We start from the raw sequence: 17,007 nt of genomic DNA, 5'->3' as shown, positions 1-17,007 counted from the left end.
GTTTTGCCTGGGGTAATAGTATTGTGGCTAATTTTTAGTTTATTGTTTGCTCAACTGTAGTTTTGTATTTTTCAATTCAACTACAACCATTAACATAACTTGTGTCCAAAAAAAAAAAAAAAAAAAAAAAAAAAAAATGTAGGCAGCCATCTTAAGTGATTTTGCTCTATTTTTAGATGTTAATTTGTATCTATTCTATAAATTGTTTTTGCTTTTTAACAAAGTTTTTATGATTAGAAAAATCTCAAAGACAAAATTAATGCATTTAATACAACTAATTTCAACATTCCTGGAGAATAGTAATTTATATTAAAAAAAAAAAAAGATGTAACAACATGTGGTTAAGCAGACCTGGTTTGACTCACTGAAATATAGGCAAATCTTGCTGTTGGTCTAGTTATGGTGCTGCAGGTTGAAATCCAGGTGGTCCCATGCCTGTGCCAGACCAGACGGTTCCTCAGCCAAAAGAGCCTGCCCTTCTTCATCAGAGTTTTTTCTTTTGCTCCTTCAAGTGCCACACAGGGACACCACATGATTCTGTAGCTTGTAAAACTGAGGATTCATTCCTGGAGGGATGAGAATTCATTCTCCTGCTTCAAGGAATGGTGTCATGTGGTGTTCACAGAATGTGAACACCAGCACTGACACATTTGTACGCACACGTACATACTCTACACTGTGTGCAATGGTATCACTCCCCATCTACTAACTAGTTAGCAAAATATTTATTTCAGTTCTCAGTCTCCAAATCTCAGCTTGGTCATTTTAAGCACGTGTTGTTTCTTCAGTTTTTACTAACTAGGCGAATAATTACACAGCATCTTCCTCTGTTCCTAAGTTCTGTCAAAACTGTCCTTCGTTCTACACTGCCCAACTGGATGTAGAGTCTGGAAAATGGGACACTAACTTTCAGGGCTTGGTCTAGGAATCTGCTCCCACGAGCAACATCAGTTACGATTCTAGAGGAAGCTGCAGAAGTAAGGGAAAGAAGGATAGTAGCCCTTCTTATTTAGGCTACTTGTAAGTCAGGAATTCCTAATACTGGCCTGGCTCTGTGGGGAAAATTCCACCTTAATTTCTGAAATCATAATTTTGAATGGTGACTGTTAGTTGCAAAACAATATGTTTAAGCAGAGAAATAAGGGCGGAGCATTTTGTTGACCACTTACCTACTTACAAGATGCAGACATCTAGGGAGCTTAATCTTGACAGTATCAAAATATTTAATTTTTGAAATTATCCTTTTCTTGCAGAAATCTCTCTAAACCTATAGCTGTTCAGTATAAAGAAAAAGAAGATCGTTATGTGGACACATACAAGGTAGCTTTTGTTTTTATTCATACTTTATTAAAGAAAATTGTGTTTTGTTTTACAGACTTGTGTTTTACCTAATTTTAAATTTATACTACGGATTTTTTACCTTCCTGTACTAGGATTGACAGACAACTAGAAATCATTATGTGAAATGAAATATCATCTTCTATCCTGATTTTCTGAGAACACTTTGCCCAGAAAAAGAATACATTTATTTTGGCATAAATTGAAAGCCAATAACTCATTGTTTATTCCAGCATATAGTAGTCACATTCCTTATAAAAATCACAAAGATTTCCAGGGACCTGCTATTCATATCCCCTAGTATTATTTATATAATAGTGTTAATATATTTATAATGTACCCATAACCATTAGTCATATTCAGGAAATTATGCATTGGTTTATTAAACAAAAATTTATCAGATTTTAACATTTTTAAAAGAAAATGAATTACCTTTTTCTGTGAAATTAATATTAATGAAATTCTATTGGAAATTCAAAAATCACAATAGCTACACGTTACATTCTTCATGAGTATCAAGACAGGAGCAACTGAAACACTTTTTTCATATTCATCACATTATTTTATGCCACAGTTCCCGAAACATCCCTCTAAGCATCTTATGACTGTCACTACTTGATTCTTCAGCAGTTGAAAATGCGTCATTGCTGTGGAACTCAAGAAGTAACTCTTGAAAATTCACTATACCTGACTTTGTTATCAGAACCAGACAGAAGCTATGGGAGACAAGAATAGTGACAGATATTAAATGTTTGGTTGAACTTCCTACTTTATGATGGGAAGATAGGAGTAGTGAAAAATCACCATATTCTTTTTTTTATCTCTGATAACTGCACTGTAAAACAGACTTAAAATGTTATATTATTACCAGTAATGTGACACAGTTTTTACATTTCTATTGCATTTCTACTTCTAGAGAAGCAGTTCTCTAGACAGCATAGCATTACATCTTGAAACTCTTTTGAAATGACGACATCTCTAGTGACAGAAGCACCTCTCATTTGTTGGGTGCTTGATCCGCTTAGACATTATGAGCTATTAGTTAGGAGGTGGAGTGCTCAAAGTTAGGTAGGTTTTCTATGAGGGAATGAAAGAGTGAAGGTGGAGATGAGAAATGCTTCTGAGTGTTTGGGTCTTAGTGAGGCACTAAGGAGAAGACTCCCAGACACTCAAGGAGGCTGAAGTCTCCGGGGCAGGGGTGGGAGGGCCAGCCATGGAGAATGGCCTCAAAGGTGTAGCAGAAAAGGAGAGAAAAAAAACATCCAGCACTTTTGTAGCGTTGCCTGGAGCCCACAATCATGAATTCTCTGGATTCACTGTTTCTTTCAGTACTTGGAGGAAGAGTACCGCAAAGGAGCCAGAGAAGATGACCCCATGCCTCCCGTGCAGCCCTATCACTATGGCTCCCACTATTCCAACAGCGGCACTGTGCTTCACTTCCTGGTCAGGATGCCTCCTTTCACTAAAATGTTTTTAGCCTATCAAGGTAAGAATTTTTTTAATAACTGCCTAAAAAGTCATGTTGGGTCATCAGAAAAACAACAACAACAACAACAGCAACAACTTAGGACTGACTTTTCAAGAACTATTAAGACTAATCAAACTACAGGAAAAAGAATTCTATTTATTCCTTGCCCAAAATGCTCCTCAAAAAAGCCGTAGTGAGCCAAATCATCTTGCTAATGTCTCAAATTTTAGCTTCAAATTAAATGTCTAAGTTTATAAAAATGCAGTTCACTTTTTAAAAATTAAGATACAATTCACAAACCATAAAATTTACCCTTTTAAAGTTTACACAGTTCACTTTTTAAAGACATTCTACCTAATACTTATTTCAAATCCAGTAAGTTACCTTCGGAGCCTATGTACATTATTGTAGTTCATTATAAAGGCAAGTACATTATTGAGGTTTATTATAACTAGTTAATAAAAGAGGCACACCAGCAACTTCACTGTGGTAGCTTTCTAGTTAATAATCTTCTACCTCAGCATTTTAAGTGACAGACTGGAGGCCTGAACATGACTTAGGTAGGAGTGAATTTGTATTTTTATGCTGATTGGGACACACTCACCTATAGTTTCTAATGAGAACTATGATATTAGTTCTATAGCTGTTTCTCATGGAATCCAGAATACTTTGAGGAATCATTATCCATTCTTTTACTCAACCATTCTTGAACTACTTCATGCTTTTTACTCATGTACAACCTATTGGAGGAATGAATTTGTATTCACTCTTATTGGTCTATAAAAGGGGCTTTCCTATGTTTGTCTGTCTGTAAGTAAACAGAACAAATGTTCTGTATGACAGCTGTTCAAATATTTGAAAACGGTTGGCCTGTCCCCTTTCTCTGTCTTGTTTTTCCCCTGGCTAATTATCCTTGGTTAATTTGACAGCAGATTGAGGGCCTCCTGGATCCATGGTCCTATCCCAGCTGCTGCAAGGAATACCAAAAAATAAATAGGACAGTTTTGTACTAAATAAAGAGTTTTTAAAACCAATGTTTAAGCCATCCATGTTTGCTGTGGCTTCCAAGCCTGTCACTATTCTGAAGATCTTTCTGGACATGTTCTGATTTGTGAATGCTCTTGACGAAAAGAAAAAGGCAGTCAAAATAAAAAAGAATATTTCAGATGTGGTTTGGGCCCCTACAGTGTTTAACAGAACTGTTACCTCCCTCCATCCAAGACTACATTTCATTTAATGTAGCCCAAGAATCCATTAATATAAAACTACCAATCAACTAAAATTTATCAATATTTTTATTCATGTTACTATTATGAATGTATTCATATATTATGTTTTCTTCATTATGTATTTATGAATATATTTTGTTTAAAACCTAGGACTACCTCAGTCTCCACTCACTTTCATCTCATTAGTTTCAAGTGATATCTGTTGGCTTTTGAATTTATTTCTTGGCTTTGGTTTAATACAGGGATTCTCCACCTTGGCACTGTAGTCATTTCGAGCTGCATAATTCGTTTGTCATGGGAGCTGCCCTGTGCATTGTAGGACATTTAGCAGTATCCCTGTTCTCTCCCTACTAGTGCCAGTGGTACCACCACCACCCACACCCCATCCCCCCAGTTGTAAGAATCAAAAATGTTGCTAGACATTGCCAAATAACCCCTGGAGGGCAAAAGTGCTACTGGTTGAGAACCACAGGTTTAATATATGCATATTCTAGATAATGGGAATTTGTAGTAGTACTGTTTAATAAAATGTAGGAAAATACAGAGAATCTTAAAATCTGAACAGAACCTACCCAATGTGCTACTCTTGTTCCGTATTTCCTTAGTCTTAGCTCTAGATACTTGGACCTCACCATAGCCTTACAAAATTACCTTAATTTTTCTGTTTAGTTTTTTTGTTTGTTTTTGAGAATTACCTTAATATTTCTGAATTCCATTTTGATTGATAACTTTTTCTACTAAGTTAGTAGGTATTTCTTTAAATGGCCCTCCTTACTTTCTGAGAAAAAGTAAATGTTTCTAAACCTTATTTCTTCCCAGATGTTTTTAGTGGCCACCAATGCCAGTTGACTCAACAGAATAGATGAGAAAGTAATACAAGTGACAGAAGATGTTGCTCAGCAGAGCAACTAAGGCTGGGAGAAGAAACCTGATGCTGCGATGTGTTTGTGGCAGTCTCCAAATGAAAAGATGTTTTCAAATTTCAGCAAGTTCAGAGGAGTTTTAGATGATGCAATGCGGTTCCTAAGAAACATGTAAACTGCTACTGTTCTCAGGGGCCAGCTTTTGGATATCATTTAATATTCTAGGCCTTTCCCTATGGCTAGAAAGTCTGATCATTGTTGGCAGAAAAGAGAGTCCAAACTTAATTCTTTATTATTAATAGTCTACCCTGGAAAAAAAAAATGAACAAAAGAGTGACTATGCTTAGTTTTATTGTCATTCATAGGAAATTTTACTCAATTCTTTAGCTCAGAGTTAGAACAACAAAAAACAATGGACTGTAACGTACACTCCCCACCCCCCCCCCCAAAAAAAAAAAAAAAAAACAAGAAAAGAAAGGAGAAAAAGTAGTCTTAACAATTCAAAGTGAAGGAATCATGCTTCCTGATGGGGAAAAAACTCTTTGCCTACTTGAACTTAAATTTTCCTTCTTCATTATTCATTCATTCAATAAATAGACCATTATTGAGTACCCATTATGTGCAAGGTGTGTGTGATATCCCAGGGCCCTGTTTTTGTGGAACTTTCATTCTACTATTAAAGTAGATCGATGATAATTAAACACATAAATGATATAAACTAATAATATGTATTACAAAATCATAATACAGATGAAAAATGTAATATGATCTCAAGTTTATAGAAATATTTATTTTCAAGAACATGAATAACTTCTTTTGAATTATGGGCAAACAAAATGAGCATTATTTTAATCTTTTTGAAGTGGCGAAAGTAAATTAATTATGACAGGCCTCAAATAGAATTAGGTCTTTCTGTCTTAATTGTATTATTTGTATTTTTTTATAGATCAAAGTTTTGACATTCCAGACAGAACTTTTCATTCTACGAACACAACTTGGCGACTCTCATCTTTCGAATCTATGACTGACGTGAAAGAACTTATCCCAGAGTTTTTCTATCTTCCAGAGTTCCTAGTTAACCGTGAAGGTATAGCAATAAATTATTTCTAATTTATATTTCTGAGGGCTTGTGGTTATTTTGTAATTTTCCAAAAATGAAAATAGCTTTTTTAAGTCCTAAAAATTTTTGAGTCCCCAAATAAGAGAAAATGTTTTTTATTAAGTATATAATTCTACTTTCAAATAAGCTTGAGGATTTTAAGTATTTTATAGGACTAAATATGTTTGGAAAACTGTAACTTTTAACTATTAAAATTATTTGTAAATATGTATTTTAATATGATTATAGAAATTGCTTTATTCTTTTTTCTGAATACAAAAGTTATAATGTGCTAATTACTTTAAAAATAAGAGATATGACTTTATTGAAAGCAAAATATAAATTAACTGAAATCTCAATTATTTTATGAGGAATGACCAAAATAAAAATAAAATACTCTGCCCAGAATTATCTAATAACCAGAAGGAATACTGGAGTATAAAATCAAATTTTCTATGATGCCAACCAACAGTCTTGGCTGCCAACCTTAGCTATTCTTAAATAGAAGAGCAGCTAACCCTTAAGGGGTATCTTTGGGTCATTTTCTTACGTTACTTAATTCTATAATTTTATGTGATCCTTAAGAGCATATGAAATAGCTTTGAGAAGTTGGTGTTGGGCAAATTACGTTAGAATTTTGTTGTATAGTATCTGTGTCTCTGAGGTTGTTTGATTGATTATTGAATCATCAGTAGATTCATGCCACCCTGGAGCTTATTTCATAGTGTTGCTCAAGTGAGAAATGCCTCAGTCAAACTTCAGCACCTGCAATTTGGGGTACCTGCCTTGAAGCTTTTCGTTTAGGACTCCTGTTTAAATCTACTCCTTGTTTTCTCTGTCCATGGTCTCTTATATGTATGTTCTAGCTATCTATGGCTGTATAACAAATAATCTCAACACTTAGTGGCTTGAAACAATAATAAATTTATTATCAATTACAGATAATAAAATTATTTTTTATTGGTCAGAAATAAAAAATAGGTCAGAAATTCAGAAACAGCTCAGCTAGGTGGTTTTAGCTCAGGGTGTCTCATGCTGTTGCCTTCAGGTTTTCTGGAGCTGGAACAGGCAGGGGATGAAGCCTTAGGCAGCTGGAACACATCACTGTCTCTTCATGCAGTGTCAGTGTTTTTTCATGTGGTCTCTCTGTGTGGGTTAGTTTTGGGCTTCCCCACAGCATGGCAGCCCTGGATGTCCTACTTGGCAACTCAGGGTTCCAAAGACAAGTGTTCCAAGAGGGAGACGAACAGAGGCTGCATGGCCTTTTCCAGCCTATTCTTAGCAGCCACGCGGCATCACTTCCACTGTATTCTTCCTATTCATTGAGGCAGTCACAAGTGTCTTCCCAGATTCAAAAGAAAGGAAGATAGACTTTGCCTTGTGATGGAGGGTAGCAAGATTCTGGAAAGGCATGCAAGACAGGAAATGCCGTTATAGCCATTTTTGGAAAATACAATTTTTTACAGCGTATATCATATCATTTCCTATCAGTGTTCCTCTCGGACTCTCGTATGTCAGTTGTCTGCTTTGGGTCAGGAGTATCTGCCTGTGTGATGTTCCCTCAGAACACCTGAAAGTTGGGAAAGATTGAGTTTGTACAAATGCCCATGCGCACCCCATCCCCAGCCCATTCCCAGATGCCTCATTCTCTGTTAAATAAATAAGTTCCTGCTGCTGCCACTCCTGAAGCCACACACATGGAGTTCTGCAGGTGCTCAGCCAGTCCATCCTAAATCAACCATGCAGCTGCACTGTACGATGACTGCTGAGCTTTCTGAGATGCTCACATCCCCATCCCATATGAATTTATATAAACCCTTGATTTATATTCCATATCATATCATTTCAAAATACTTCCCAAGTATTTTGGTGAAGATGCTTCTAACTGTTTTTACAAGACCAAAAGCAGACAGACAGCAACTTAATTTTATATGGAACTTAATCAGCCTTTAAAAGGTCATTTTTAATGTTTATTATGGTGTTCAGCAAACTAGAAAATGTAGCACAAAAAGCCATTTCTGTTTAAAGGTAACATTTCCTCTAGGATAATTTTTTAAAATAAACACTTCTGAGATTTTTGTTTATACTGTTGAGACAATTAGATATTAGCTCATTTACATCACAGTAGAACCCTCTTATTTCCAGCGTTGGGATGATTTTGTTATCTACAGGAATGCTTAGTAGAAAGGAAGTCAGAACAGACCTATAGACTTATAAAATTAATAGACTATGGCAATTCATTCTAAGAATGTGTATACTTTATATTAGTTGAGTTTTTAAACTATAGAATACTAATATTTACTAAATATAATCTTAAATTTATTAAAATGTTAATACCAATAGTTAGAAATGCTTCTACAAAGCCTTAGTTTGATTCTAATTCAGGTTTACAATTGAATAGATATTTAAGTACTTAATGCCCTTGAAGATGTGAATAGTGAGAATATTGGAATTAGTAGGCAATGGTTTTCTCCTTTTCTTCAATATGTTATAAAGTGGTAGAAGGATAAAGTGGAAAGATCTCAAATTTAATTATGATAGCATTAGCTTACATAGCCCTATTAGTAGGTAAATAAGTAGATGAGCAGTGGTGTTTCTTATTTAAAATGTATATCCTCCTTGCTATTCCCTTTTTTGGTTGTAGCACACAAACAGCTATTTTTGTGAACTCTTAAGACCTGCTCTGTGGCTGAGTGAAACCTGCTTTGGGGGAGTTAAATATTAATATTAATCTTCTCTTTTAGGTTTTGATTTTGGTGTGCGTCAGAATGGTGAACGGGTTAATCACGTCAACCTTCCCCCTTGGGCACGTAATGATCCTCGTCTTTTTATCCTCATCCATCGGCAGGCTCTAGAGTCTGACTACGTGTCGCAGAACATCTGTCAGTGGATTGACTTGGTGTTTGGATATAAGCAAAAGGGGAAGGCTTCTGTTCAAGCGATCAATGTTTTTCATCCTGCTGTAAGTGACTCTTTTAAAACAGTCTGTATTTATATAAGATAGAACCTGAATATTTTAAGGTTAGTTGTTCGGCTGTTCCTTTAAAACACCCAAGTTATCAAAGAGAATTGGTAGTAGCATTAAACCGTCACCTAAGATTTTTCAGGTTTTATATTTCCTCTCTTTAAAAACAAGATACTGGCCGGGTGCGGTGGCTCACGCCTGTAATCCTAGCACTTTGGGAGGCCGAGACGGGCGGATCACGAGGTCAGGAGATCGAGACCATCCTGGCTAACACGGTGAAACCCCGTCTCTACTAAAAATACAAAAAACTAGCCGGGCATGGTGGTGGGCGCCTGTAGTCCCAGCTACTCGGGAGGCTGAGGCAGGAGAATGGCGTGAACCCGGGAGGCGGAGCTTGCAGTGAGCTGAGGTCGCGCCACTGCACTCCAGCCTGGGCGACAGAGTGAGACTCCGTCTCAAAAAAAAAAAAAAGATACTATCTTTTTAAGAGGTGCCCCAAAACAATCCCCAGGTTTGATGATTCCCTAGGTGGACTTGAGGATTCAGCATATAGTCATCCTTCCAGCTCAGGTTTATTACAGTAAATGATACAAAGTAGAATCAGCATGGGGCAAAGTCTGGGAGAAAGCAGGCACAAACATCCAAGAATCTACCCCTGGTAAAGCACAAAAAGCATACTCAGCCTCCTCCAGCAACGAGTCATAATGACACATGTGAAATGTTGTCTGCCAGGGAATCTCATTAGAGACTCGGTGTGCAAGATTTTTATTGAGATTGGCAACGTAGGCACCCTCTGCCTCACACATACTGAAATTCCAGCCTCTCAGAAGGAAAGCAGGTGTTCTGTATAAACTGCATTGTTTGTACAGTTTAGGCACAGTAAGCCGCTCTTATCAGTTAGGGAATGGTAGGACCTCTCCTGAAATCCAAGTTCCCAGACAACAGCCAAGGGCCAACTTTGCAAGCAGGGCTTTCCAGAGATAGCAGTCAATCTTGCTATGTTAACTCTTTTCTGCACACTATCCTACACATACATGTTCTACTTTAAAATGGCACCATGTTTTCTTATTACAGAAAAAGTACTTGTACTTTGTTAAAAAATGTATAAAATACAGACTAGCAACAGGGAGAAATTTTAAAATCCACTTTAATATCACCATCCAGAAATAGTGAAAGCATCTTTAGACTTCTATCTATACATATGTACCATTCCATTTATATAATAATAATGCTATTTGGTAACCTTTTCTTCTCCCTAAATAAGATAATCTTAAATTTATTCAAGTCATTAGGTATCATTCTACATTATTTTTAATGGCTACTTTCTATAGGTAGAGCATTCTTAATCCAAAAATCCAAAATTCAAAATGCTTCAAAATCAGAAACTTTTTGAGTGCCAACATGATAGTTGAAAGAAATGCTCATTGGACCATATCAGATTTCAGATTTTTGGATTGAGAATACTGAACTGCTAAGTAAATAATGCTAATATTCCAAAATCCCCTCCCAAAAAAACCCTGAAATCCAAAACAATTCTGGTTCCAAATGTTTGTATAAGGGATACTCAACCTATATTCTTAAGTATAGCTATAGAATAATTTATTTAGCAGTCTTCTATTGTTGGATATTTAGTTAGGATTTGTTTGCTATTAAAATTAATTATGTCTATGGTTATTATACATCTTTACTTCCTTAAGATAAATTCCTAGAAGTAGAATTGTTACATTTTTACTTTTTATTTATTTATTTATTTTTGAGATGGAGCCTTGCTCTGTCACCCAGGCTAGAGTGCAGTGGCGTGATCTCAGCTCACTGCAACCTCCGCCTCCCAGGTTCAAGCAATTCTCCTGCCTCAGCCTCCCAAAGTAGTTGGGATTACAGGCGCCCACCACTGCGCCTAGCTAATTTTTGTATTTTTAGTGAGACAGGGTTTCACCATCTTGGCCAGGCTGGTCTCAAACTCCTCCACCACCTCGGCCTCCCAAAGTGCTGGGATTACAGTCGTGAGCCACCACGTCTGGCCTACATTTTCAAGTATACTTTTTGATGTTGTTGGCTAGACTAACTTTAGAAAAAAACAAAAAAAAAATCTTACCTCTTCAGGAAACATTTATTTTGCTAGGCTCTGGGGATGCAAAAGTAAATAAGACTCAAATAGGGTAAAGGGGGTTAGGAGGAAAGCCAACTTTCCTCTCCAAGGTAGATGGGCCTGCCTGGATGTAGTAGTAGAGTCCAAATGAGGCCGCTGAAAGGAAATCCCTCGAGGAGTGGGAGGTGAAAAAGCAGATTCTGAAAAGAAAGATACTTCCTTTTAAAAGGAAATATCTGAAGGACCTCCCACTAACTGTAATTTTCTGTGTCGACTGTAGCAAATCTACAAGAGTTTATAACAAATACAGGTAAAATGCACACACAGAACCTACAGTAGACCACTCCATATCTGAGCTTATTCAGGCCAGTAGTCCATTCCCCAAAAGTAGCTTTAAAATAAGCTCATTAGTTTATTTTGTTCCATAATTATTTTGAGTACGTCTGAAGTCATGTAAAATTAAATTTCTTAAGAGATTTATAATCTAAAAAAGAGAATAAGATAGGCTTCCTGATTATTCTAATAGAAGATAAATGCTATGGAAAAGTTCATTCTAACAAAGGAGAATAATGTAGTTTGGTGAATAACAACTTTACATATAATATTAATATGTAAGGGAGGAAAAATACCTTCTTTTCCTCAGGTTCACTGGCTGGAGCCTCTGCAAAATAACAAAAACAAAAACCCAGATTAACAAGAGCAAAGTATATAAATTTATTTAATCCAAGTTTTATGTGGCACGAGAGGCTTCACATGGAAATAAGACCCCAAGTAGTTAAACCTGAATGTTTCTATGCCTGGTTTGATGAAAAATGGAATGTCATGAAGAAAAATGATAGGACAAAGGAGTAGGAGCTAAGTGTAGTTAACCAGGGGAATAGCAGGACCTGTTTGTTCGGATTCCTCTGTGTCCCTTTGTCTTCTGAAACGAGGGTGCTTCTTTACTACAGGTATAGGGAGGGTGACTCCTAAGTGAGAATCTTATGACCTGCTTCAGGGGAAGGCCAAAAAGTCCTTCCTGCACATGCTGTTCCTCAGATTCCTTCAGTACGCCAGGGTACCATATTTTGGGGTTGTGTGTCCTAAACTCCATCAAGTATAAAATAAATGCCAGGCTTCGGGTCTGATTTTTGAGCTTCATTTGATTCTAAAATGCAACTTTAAAAGCAATTAGGAGGCCAGGCATGGTGGCTCATGCCTGTAATCCCAGCACTTTGGGAGGCCGAGGTGTGTGGATCATTTGAGGTCAGGAGTTCAAGACCAGCCTAGCCAACATGGCAAAACCCTGTCTCTACTAAAAATACAAAAATTAGCTGGGCGGTAGTGGCTCATGCTTGTAATCCCAGCTACTCGGGAGACTGAGGGAGGAGAATTGCTTGAACCTGGGAGGTGGAGGTTGCAGTGAGCCAAGATCATGCCACTGTACTCCAGGGTGGGTGACAGAGTGAGACCATGTATAAAAAAAAGATAAAAAGAGCAATTAGGAATCTTAACATTAACTTCATTATACCCTTTTTATTTATAATCCTGAACCATCTTTTCAGTTATTCTTACATAAAATTTACATTAAAAGTATCTCTGGGCCAGGCACAGTGGCTAATGCCTATAACCCAAATGCTCTGGGAGACTGAGGCAGGGGGATCACTTGAGGCCAGGAGTTTGAGACCAGCCTGAGCAACATGGTGAGAACCTGTCTCTACAAAAAATTTAAAAATTAGCTGGGCATGGTGGAACACTCCTGTAATCTCAGCTGCTCAAAAGGCTGAGGCAGGAGGATCACTTGAACCCAGGAGTTCAAATCTGCAGTGAGCCATGATCTTGCCACTGCATTCCAGCCTGGGTGACAGAGCAAGACCCTGTCTCAATTTTTTTAAAACAAAAAAGTATCTGAAGACTGAAATATACATGGTAATTCTCATCTGACTGAAATTTTTTTTTCACTAATTCTTTGGGACTTTAGTAACTTTTAGAAGGATAAACTTTATGCCATCGTTAAGAATTTAATAAAACTTATTTAATGGGGCAAAACAAAATATGGCGATTAAGTGCAGAGTCTCTGAATTAAGGATTGAGTTCAGATCCTCACTCTGTGACTCTGCCACTTGTGTGACCTTAGGGCAAATATCTTGACCTCTCTGTACCAAAATGTACAAACTTGTAAAATGTGAATAATAAAACCAACCTCGTAAATGAGGAAGGAAATTCATGTAGGATAATGTCTGCTAACACAATTAAGTATAAATAAATGTTAACTTTTTAAAAAGGCATATAGAGATGCCTGTTGACCTTAATGACCATTCACTAATACGTGGGGTTCACTTAGAAACGAATACCACAGAATGTTGAAAAGCACTATTTTAAAATAAATTTTAAAACAGTTCTAGCTACAGGAGTGTATCAATCCTTATGTGATTTTTTGAGTACATTAAGTAGCCATCGCAAATGGCCTTGCTTAGATAAATGTTTGTAAAAAGTATTCACAACAAGAGCAAAAATTGACAAGTGGGATCTAACTTAAGAGCTTCTGCACAGAAAAAAAAAAAACCATCAATAGAGTAAACAGACAACCTACAGAATGGGAGAAAATATTTGCAAACTGTTCATCTGACAAAGGTCTAATATCTGGCATCTGGCATCTATAAGGAACTTAAACAAATGTATAAGAAAAAAACAACCTCATTAAAAAGTGGGCGAAGGACATAAACAGACACATTTCAAAAGAAGACATACGTGTGACCAACAAGCATATGAAAAAAAGCTCAGTATCACTGATCAATAGAAAAATGCACATCAAAACCACAGTGAGATGCTCTCTCACACCATTCAGAATGGATATTACTAAAAAGTCAAAAAATAACAGATGCTGGCAAGGTTGTGGAGAAAAGGAAACACTTATACACTGTTGAAGGGAATGTAAATTAGTTCAACCACTGTGGAAAGCAGTGTGGTGATTCCTCAGAGAGCTAGAAACAGAACTACTATTCAACCCAGCAATCCCTTTACTAGGTATATACCCAAAAGAATATAAATCATTCTACTGTAAAGGCACATGTACATGAATGTTCATTGCAGCACTAGTCACAATAGCAAAGACATGGAATCAACCTAAATGGCCATCAATGACAGATTGGATAAAGAAAATGTGGTATATATACACCATGGAATACTTTGCAGCCATAAAAAAGAACAAGATCATGTCCTTTGTTGGAACGTGTATGGAGCTGGAGGCCATTACCCTTAGCAAACTAATGCAGGAACAGAAAACCAAATACCACATGTTCTCACTTGTAAGTGGAAGCTGAATGATGAGAACTCACGGACACAAAATGGGGAACAACAGACACTGGTGCCTATTTTAGGGTGAGGGATAGGAGGAGGGAGAGGATCAGAAAAAATAACTACTGGGTACTAGGCTTAGTACCTGGGTGATGAAATCATCTGTACAACAAACCCCTGTGACTCAAGTTTACTCAAATAACAAACCTGCACATGTACTGCTGAACCTAAAGTTTTTTTTAAAAAAAGGATTTGATGGCTGGTGCAGGAAGTTGTGGTGAGAATTGAGTTGAAGACGACTTAACTTCTGAAATATCTTTGGAATTTTATTTTGGCATTTATAGAAATGTTATGTCTAGATATGTAATGAAAGCCACTATGACTGATTAAATATTATACTAAAAGCTAAGCCATCCAAGTGGATATGTACAAAATGTGGCTGATCTGTACCCAATTACTGATCGCCAACTTTAGAAATAAAGAAGTAAATGTGCATTGCTCTCCATCTGAGTCTACGGGATAATGACACTAAGAAAAATATGCTTCTTAGTGCAATAATTTTATTAGTACAATAATCCCCTTTACATTTAAGAGCTTTGAATTTTCATTGCTGCTCTTTTGGTTTTATCTACAATATTGATTAGAACCTAAATAATGCTCTCTAATATCTACCAGCATTGTATTTTAACTTCATTTTTGCCTTTTCCTATATATTGCTTTGGATAAGCAACTTCTTCAATAATTTAGTATCGAGTCATATATGATATTCTCAGATCTTAAATTAAAAGCTAATTTTATAAACATAACTAATTATAACCGTCAGTCAAGATACATTGTTTTTGTTCACCTATTCAGAAACATTGATACTTCTGATCTCAGTGAGACCATGAGTGATTGTTAACCTGAACAAAAGCATTTTTTCCATAACCTAGAATATGAAACAAAGTGTTGTTTTTCCCTTTGGTATTATATTATTGTCAAGTCTTTCTTTTTACTACATATGTCTTGTTCCTTTACTCTTTCACTCTGCAGACATATTTTGGAATGGATGTCTCTGCAGTTGAAGATCCAGTTCAGAGACGAGCGCTAGAAACCATGATAAAAACCTACGGGCAGACTCCCCGTCAGCTGTTCCACACGGCCCATGTGAGCAGACCTGGAGCCAAGCTCAATATTGAAGGAGAGCTTCCAGCTGCTGTGGGGTTGCTAGTGCAGTTTGCTTTCAGGGAGACCCGAGAACAGGTCAAAGAAATCACCTATCCGGTATGTCATTTGGATTTCAATCGAATGCAGCAAAACCTGATTAGACTCTTGTGATGCCAGGCACTCTCCCAGGTGCCAGGGATACAGTAATGAATAGCATGGTCCTGGCCTAAAGCTGTGTGCCAATCAGTGCAAGACAGGTGCAGCAGTGAAAGCAGAATCCTGTGCGAGGTAAATGCTGTGTTAGCGATATGAGAGAGTGCTTTGGGGAGCTCAGAGGAAAAAAGAATTGATCGTTTCAGACAGTAACCTCCCTCAGGAAGCAGAGAGAATTGTTATTCCCAGGGAAAGCCTCGCAGGGCAGTGACATAATAGGATTTTTCAAACAAGAAGAGAAGGACTAGAGAATAGTTTGAGCATTGGTATGCCAGTGTACACATGCATACCATGGTCTTGGTTATCATCTACAATCAAAAGGATTGACCAGTGATGCGGATGTTTTGGTTTATACTTAAGGAGGAACTTTACATATTTCTTTGCCCCCCTCCCCAGGTTGTAATGATAAAAAGTATTGCCTCCAAAAATAGGAAGTAGGTATAATTTTTACTTCAAAATAGAAAAGTCAAACAAGCAAGCCTTAAAGCTAAAGTGGATTTTAATCTTCAACTAAATTCTTCGTTATAAAAACTGCATAAGATAGTAGAATGTGAATTGTAAGCACTATAAGGGTTTGCAGAAGGAAATCACAGAAAATGAAAAGGTAAGGGAAAGATGTTGTAAAGGACCTTAAAGATGAAATATCTCAGTGTATCTCAAAGTGCGGTAATCTGTGACCTATTTTAAGAGGAAAAGGTTTTTACACACCTACACCTTGTTTTGACTATTATTCCTTGTAATATTACTTTATGTAAGACAGAACACTGGGTATAAATTATTTGTGCTCATAGCTCACATATGTCAAATGTTTATGTTAAATACAAACAAAACTTATTCCACCAGTGAAATTCAATTTTAAAGCATTAACATGGTAGACAATGTTGTTTTGCTAAAACTAAATTACAAGTGTTGAGTTTCATAATAGAAAACTCTATTTTTTGTTTTCTGTTTTTGAAGCTTCACAAATCACTTTAGTCACTGTAATTACCAGGGTCACTATTTTTAACTACAGTCTGTCACTTGATTGATTGATTGATTGATTGATTGATTGAGATGAGTCTCGCTCTGTCGCCCAGGCTGGAGTGCAGTGGCAAAATCTCGGCCCACTGCAACCTCTGCCTCCCGGGTTCAAACAGTTCTCCTGCCTCAGCCTCCCGAGTAGCTGGGATTACAGGCGCCCACCACCACACTCAGCTAATTTTTGTAATTTTAGTAGAGATGGGGTTTCGCCATATTGGCCAGGCTGGTTTCGAACTCCTGGCCTCATGATCTGCCCACCTCGGCCTCCCAAAGTGCTGGGATTACAGATGTGAGCCCCCAC

The 17,007-nt window shown here is 37.0% G+C and overlaps 1 protein-coding gene across 4 annotated transcripts in view; it reads left to right on the top strand.

The window, feature by feature from the left end:
- The window catches only part of LYST (lysosomal trafficking regulator), a 218,835-nt gene that overhangs the window by 165,091 nt on the left and 36,737 nt on the right, over positions 1-17,007 (top strand). For 3 of the 4 annotated variants that reach the window (XR_004244971.2, XM_032136200.2, XM_032136199.2), the window contains exons 41-45: positions 1,254-1,320; positions 2,668-2,824; positions 5,845-5,985; positions 8,742-8,959; positions 15,360-15,590. Coding sequence is in view for 3 of the 4 variants with exons in the window: in XM_032136200.2 (XP_031992091.1) it covers positions 1,254-1,320; positions 2,668-2,824; positions 5,845-5,985; positions 8,742-8,959; positions 15,360-15,590 (814 nt within the window). In the remaining variant the exon portion in view is untranslated. Of the gene's footprint in view, positions 1-1,253; positions 1,321-2,667; positions 2,825-5,844; positions 5,986-8,741; positions 8,960-15,359; positions 15,591-17,007 lie in introns of those variants that run through there. The other variant, XM_032136202.2, reaches the window with a different exon arrangement.

The sequence above is a fragment of the Hylobates moloch genome, unplaced genomic scaffold (assembly GCF_009828535.3).
Source record: "Hylobates moloch isolate HMO894 unplaced genomic scaffold, HMol_V3 SCAFFOLD_18, whole genome shotgun sequence".
Classification (NCBI taxonomy): Eukaryota; Metazoa; Chordata; class Mammalia; order Primates; family Hylobatidae; genus Hylobates; species Hylobates moloch.
The sequence above is the reverse complement of the archived record's forward strand: the minus strand, read 5'-3'. Positions and strand labels throughout refer to the sequence as shown.